The following is a 6,783-nucleotide window of genomic DNA, read 5'->3' as shown; positions in this document are numbered from 1 at the left end:
TTTTTTGCGGTACGTGGGCCTCTCACTGCTGTGGCCTCTCCCGTTGCGGAGCGCAGGCTCAGCGGCCATGGCTCACGGGCCCAGCCACTCCGTGGCATGTGGGATCTTCCCGGACTGGGGCACGAACCCGTGTCCCCTGCGTCGGCAGGCGGACTCTCACCACTGCGCCACCAGGGAAACCCCAAACTTTCAATTTAATGATTTTTGGCTGGATGAGACTTCCCTGGTGGCACAGTGGTTAAGAATCTGCCAGCCGGTGCAGGGGACTCGGGTTAGAGCCCTGGTCTGGGAAGATCCCACGTGCCTCGAAGCAACTAAGCCCGCGAGCCACAACTACTGAGCCCGTGCGCCTAGAGCCCGTGCTCTGCAACAAGAGAAGACACCGCAATGAGAAGCCTACACACCTCAACGAAGAGTAGCCCCCCCTCGCTGCAACTAGAGAAAGCCTGCATGCAGCAACGAAGACCCGACGCAGCCAAAAATAAATTAATTAATTAAAAAGAAAAAAATAATAATTTCGGCTGGAAATCTGTCTAGAGCATTAAATACTTAAGAAGCTTCTTTGCTTGTTAAATGGAGGATGCTGGTTGTACCTGTGGACCCGTCTCTTGCTCTCCCCAGGCCAGCCTTGTGGCTGGCAGTTATCACGCTGCACCCACTGTAATACAGGCGGCGTGCCTCAGGGATGCTGACAGGTGCAGAGCTGCGTGCCTCTCCTCAGAGGGGCCACAGATCCTTCTGCTTTTCTAGTTCTCTATTTAGGTGTTTTTTGTTTGTTTCAATCATCAAAGTACACATACACACAATAAGAAATCACACAAATAACGAAAGATATAAAATGAAAGGTAAGTCTTTTCAAGGAAGCCCTCCTACCTTTGGGTGGTTCCCCCAGTTAACACTGCAGAAACAGTAAATGCATGCGTGTGTGCATATATATAGATGTGATGTGCATGCCCTGTCACACCTTCCACATAAATGGGACCATATTATAGCCACTATTCTGTGCCTTCTTTCTTTTTTTTTTTAAAAGAGGAAATATATTTATTTTATTGAAGTATAGTTGATTAACAATATCATGTTAGTTTAGGTCTACAGCACAGCAACTCAGCTCTGTGTGTGTGTGTGTGTGTGTGTGTGTGTCTGTGTGTCTGTGTGTGTGTCTGTGTGTAAATAATATATTCTTCAGATTGTTTTCCCTCACAGGTTATTACCTAATATGGATTAGAGTTCTGTGTGCTATATAGTAGGTCCTTGTTTCTTATTTTATATATAGTAGTGAGTATCTGTTAATCCCAAACTCCTAATTTATCCCTCATCCCACTCCCCCTTTCCCCTTCAGTAACCATAAGTTTGTTTTCTGTGTCTCTGAGTCTCTCTGTTTTGGAAATAAATTCATTTGTATTTTTTTGTTTTGTTGTTTTTTGATTCCACATACGAGTGATATCATATGACATTTGTCTTTCTCTGTCTGACTTCACTTAGTATGATAATCTCTCTAGGTCCACCCATGTTGCTGCAAATGGCATGGTTTTATTCTTTTTTATGGCTGAGTAGTATTCTATTGTGTATTTATACCACATCTTCTTTATGCATTCGTCTGTGCCTTCTTTCTTTTTTTTTTTTTTTTTTTTTTTTTTTTGCGGTACGCAGGCCTCCCACTGTTGTGGCCTTTCCCGTTGCGGTGCTCACACTCCGGACACACAGGTTTTTTTTTTTTTTTTTTTTTTTTTTTTGCGGTACGCAGGCCTCCCACTGTTGTGGCCTTTCCCGTTGCGGTGCTCACACTCCGGACACACAGGCTCAGTGGCCATGGCTCACGGGCCCAGCCGCTCCGCGGCATGTGGGATCTTCCCGGACCAGGGCACGAACCCATGTCCCCTGCATCGGCAGGCGGACTCTCAACCACTGTGCCACCAGGGAAGCCCCCTGTGCCTTCTTTCTTTATTAAATAGACCTTAGACATTTTTCCTTATCAGCACACACACTAGGTGCCATTTAATAAGTGTTAATATATATTGAATGCTTAACCTAATGCCAGGCACTGTTCTAAGCTCTTTAAATGTTTTTACTTGTTGAATCTGGCTCGTTCTATTTTCGTGGCTGCATGGGAATGTATTATATGGATGTCCTGTAATTTATTTAACAAATCCTTCACTGCTGGACAATCAGATGTTTCCAGTGTTTTGTTATTAAATAATGCTGCAGTGAACACCTGTATACACAGCTCCCTGGGCCTCTCCTGCAAGTACATCTGTAAGAGAAATTCATAGTGGGAGAACTGCTGGGTTAAATGATCTGGGTGTTTAAAATTATAGTCAGTATTCCCACGTGTCTGATTTTTAATTTCAGGGGTGGTAAGCTTCTGGAGAAATAATTTTGTATTGTTAACATCAGCTGTCTTTGGCCGGGCTGCGTGGCTTTGTGGGATCTTAGTTCCCCAACCAGGGATTGAACCCAGGCCCACTGGACTGCCGGGGAACTTCCTAGCTATCTTTTAGAATTTGGAGACCGTTGCAGTTAATTTTTAACTGCTTTTTATCTCAGTATAACATATCTAGTATAAATTACATCTCAGATATAATCCACATGCTATACAATTTGCCAATTTAAAGTGTACAGTTCGTTGGTTTTTAGTATATTCATAGAGTGGTGCAGCCATCAGTATAATTGATTTTAGAAAATTTTCATCGCCCCCAAAAGAAACCCCTTGCCCCTCCGCAGTCACCCCAGTTCCCCATCACAGGCACACACCCTCATTCTCAGGCAACCGCAACTGTACTCGGTAGTTTTATGTCTTCTGGACATTTCATGTAAATGGAATCATACAGTAAGTGGTCTTTTGTGACTTCTTAGCATAACGTTTTCAAGGTCCACACATTGTTGTAGTATTTTATTGACAAATAATATCCCATTGTAAGGATACACCATATTTGTCCATCCATTCATTGGTTGCTAGACATTTAGGTTGTTTCCACTTTCTGGCTACTGTGAATAATGCTGTGAACGCCCAAGGCCATGTTTTCGTGTGGACACGTGTTTTCATTTCTGTTGGACATAAACGTAGGAATGGAATTGCTGGCTCCATGTTGAACATCTTGGGGAACCACCAGACTGGTTTCCCATGTAGCTTCATATTTTACCTTCCCACCAGCAAAGCATGTGTTCCATTTTCTCCATATTCTCATCGACATTTACATTCTTTTTTTTATTATAGCCAGGTTCAAGGCTATGAAGTGTTTCGGATTTGCCTTTCCCTAATGACTAATGACGTTGCACATCATTTCATGTACTCATTGGCCATTTGTATACCTTTGGAGGAATGTCTGCTTAAATAAATCCTTTGCTTTTAAATTGGGTTGTCCTTTTGAGTTGTAAAAGTTCTTTATATTTTCTAGAGACCCTTATCAGAAACACGATTTGCACATATTTTCTCCCATTCTGTGAGTTGCAGGTATTAATTTTTAGTTTATTGAAACAACTCAGTAAGGTAAATAAATGAGGTAAAAACAAAAGCTGATACTGAAAAACAGCATCTCCCCCTTATTTCTCCCCAGTCTCATTCTCTGCAGGCCACCCCTTCCAGCTTTTTTAGAAGTTTCTTCTTTTACAGCGTTAAAAATGTCGGTATATTGGCAGAAACTGTCTATTCATTTAGATAATCTGAGTATACTTTTAAGTCCTACATTTCAATTAAGGAGCAGAAATTGACGATGATTGTGTATTTCCCTCCCCTCTGAAGAGTTTCTCAGTATATTTGGAGACACGTTTTGTTCCTTCTCACTGGTCTCCACAAATTTGTGTCTGTTTAACTCTGTCAAAATGAGAAATAACTTTATGCAAAAATGGACTTGCTTCAGTCTCACATTTCAGGACATTTAAGTACTATAAAGGAGTTACAGTCCTTTTGCTCTTAATGCAATAGCTTTCAAAAAGTTTCTACCTTAACCCACTCACAGTAAGAAATATCTTTGCCTCCTTACCTCCTACACGTACATACAAACATATGCACACACGCGCATAACTGAAACACAAGTTTCACAAACAATACTCACTTTTCTCATTTTCTATTTGGGTTGTTTCCTTAACACTATGCTATAGTGGCAGCCCCCTAAATTGATCTCACAAGTATATTGAGGTGAACAACTCAAAAAATGCTCTCTGGGGCTTCCCTGGTGGTGCAGTGGTTGAGAGTCCACCTGCCGATACAGGGGATGCGGATTCATGCCCCGGTCCGGGAGGATCCCACATGCTGTGGAGGGGCTGGGTCCATGAGCCATGGCCGCTGAGCCTGCGTCTCTGGAGCCTGTGCTCCACGATGGGAGAGGCCACAACAGTGAGAGGCCCGCGTACCACAAAAAAAAAAAAAATGCTCTCTGAACAAATGTTCATCTTAGTGAAGCTTCTGTAAATACTAGTCTTCGTTTTCTTTCAAGAGACATTAAGATTCTATGTGAACATTTTGAAAACGTCCTTTTCATTTCATTTCAGGTTGGAAGAGTGGGGAGATTAGGTCAGAATGGAACAGCGATTACTTTCATCAATAACAACTCGAAAAGACTCTTCTGGGATATTGCAAAGCGAGTGAAACCCACAGGGTCCCTTCTCCCCCCCCAGTTGTTAAATTCCCCTTACCTTCACGAGCAGAGGAGAAAGGAGCAGCAGAAGGATAAACAGACGCACAATGATCTGGTTACGGGGGCTAATCTTATGGACATTATTAGAAAACATGATAAAAGTAATGCTCAAAAATGATTTGTGATACCACGTTGAATAATTTTTACTGCATATTGTCAGTGAAATTTCTGTACATTATTCCTGTATGGTTTGATGAATGTGACATGCACATGAAACAAAAAGTTAACATGATGTAAAAAGTTTTAATAGACTATCAAATTTATACAGCAATATTGTATTTATTTTCCTTTTTAATTTTCATAAATTAAAAACAACAACACAAAGTGAATTACTAAATGAAATAAAAATTGCTTCTCTCTGGAAAAAGTCCTTTTTTTTTTTTCAATAAAGATTCCTCGTAGCTGTCATCAGAACCAGAAACCCACACATCCTGACTCAGATGGTGATTCTTCTGTTTTATATCCACTGTGCTGCATGCACGTTGGCACCTGGATTATTGTTGAATCAATGAATATTGGAGAAAAGTAAATGATAAAAAATGGAAGAAATGGTCAGTGCCCCTTTTGAAAGAAATGTTAAATATCTATTTTCTCTCTCCATTTTCCTTTCGGCTAGATAAACGTAAATTTATTTTACATCTGATGTGGGCTGCTCATCAAATAATGTCGAGTTATGTGAATGTTGTATTGCAATATATAGTTTTATGTTAATGCCACTTTGCTAATTCAGTTGATTTATTTAAAAAGTGTATTAGTGTACTCCACACATCTTTCCTGAGCTCACACTATGTTCTGGACATTTGTTCAGTGCTCAGGACACAAGTGGACATTGTGCCTGCCCTCAGAGCATACAGACTGCATAATAAACCAACTTTAAAATCTGGGTAACTTAACAAGACCAAGATGTATTTCTCACTTATGGCAGGACTGGCAGCTCTCCTCTGGGTCTCAGTTCTTCCATTTCTTGGTGGCACCGGCTTAAACACGTGGCCTCCAGGGTCGGCCTGAGAAACAAATGCAGGTGCTGGCCCGCCTGGGCTCAGGCTTCCAGACCGCTCAGCTGATGATTTTAAACACTGGGAGGAAGGATGGGCATTTTGCTTTGATGCAGCAATACTTTCTTTAAAAACCATTAGTATTGGTTTAGCTGGGTTAGTTAGAAGGTATGTTATGTAAATGTTGACACTTAAACAAGCATTGTACCCTCAGCATCCTCCCCCGGGGGTGAGGGACCAATGCGGGTAACTAAACCCTAGCGTTTGTGGTTGCCACCCAATGGGAACAGTGGGGTCAGAGTCTCCCCAGAGTGCACGAAACCTCAGGACTCCCTCTCGCCCCATTTCTGTCTGCTGACTGTTGAGCTGTATTTCAAGGGACCAGGCTGCGGCAACCCTTAAGGCCCAGGGCGCTTTCAGAGGTGCAGTGAGCACAAGTCTGCACACACACCAGGTGCTGTCAACGTGTTGGTAATACTCACCAAAGAAAGGGCAGCTTTTCAGGAGACTCAGATGTGTTTATAGATAAAAGCAGTATGACCAGAGAAGCAAGAAAGCTTTGCAAATCAGCATTTGCAGGGGAACATATTTAAGCAAAAACAAGTACTGTTGGGCTATAACATCACCTCCCTGGTCAGCTTAACGTGCGGGCACCATGGCTTCTGCTCCTATCGCTGGGCACACGATCCTGTGTCTCTGTTCACGTTCTTCCAGCCACGCGTGTCACGTGCTCTCCGTTCCGGGTTTTGTACTGCGTGGAGCATGTGGACCACGCTCTTGGAGACTCACTTCTCAAGGCAGCAGGCGGAGGAGACAGCGGTAGGGAGGGAACCCTGACTCACAGGCTTGTTATGCGGACCAGACCTCAGTGCTGTGCAGAGTGAGGCGGCGGCGGCGGCGGGTAGAGGGAAGAGGGAAGGCACCAGTGCCCTGCCCTCCCTCCTCGTCCCCCACCATCCCCCCACTCCTATTTCTAGCCCTTCCTGCTTCTCCATATCTCAGCCTCTCACTCCTTGAGATCTTGGCAACACCTTCCACCTCTCCCATCTCCCCTCCTGTTGGGGACAGGTGGCTGCAAGACAGTGCTTTCCTCACTTAATATATCAATAATTTACAGACCAGAAATTAAAACTTGTTTTCATTGGTCCCACGGT

General features: G+C 43.2%; 1 protein-coding gene across 1 annotated transcript in view; it reads left to right on the top strand.

The window, feature by feature from the left end:
- Positions 1–4,996, top strand: part of DDX59 (DEAD-box helicase 59) — a 20,982-nt gene extending 15,986 nt beyond the window's left edge. Inside the window, exon 7 of the mRNA XM_007456133.1 lies at positions 4,489–4,996. Within this exon, the coding sequence (XP_007456195.1) occupies positions 4,489–4,752 (264 nt within the window). The 3' untranslated portion in view covers positions 4,753–4,996. The remainder of the gene's footprint in view (positions 1–4,488) is intronic.
- Positions 4,997–6,783: the final 1,787 nt, after the last annotated feature.

This window comes from Lipotes vexillifer, unplaced genomic scaffold, assembly GCF_000442215.2.
Source record: "Lipotes vexillifer unplaced genomic scaffold, Lipotes_vexillifer_v1.1 scaffold1201, whole genome shotgun sequence".
In the NCBI taxonomy this organism is placed as follows: domain Eukaryota; kingdom Metazoa; phylum Chordata; class Mammalia; order Artiodactyla; family Lipotidae; genus Lipotes; species Lipotes vexillifer.
Note: the sequence above shows the minus strand (reverse complement) of the source record. Positions and strands in the feature narration are given on the sequence as shown.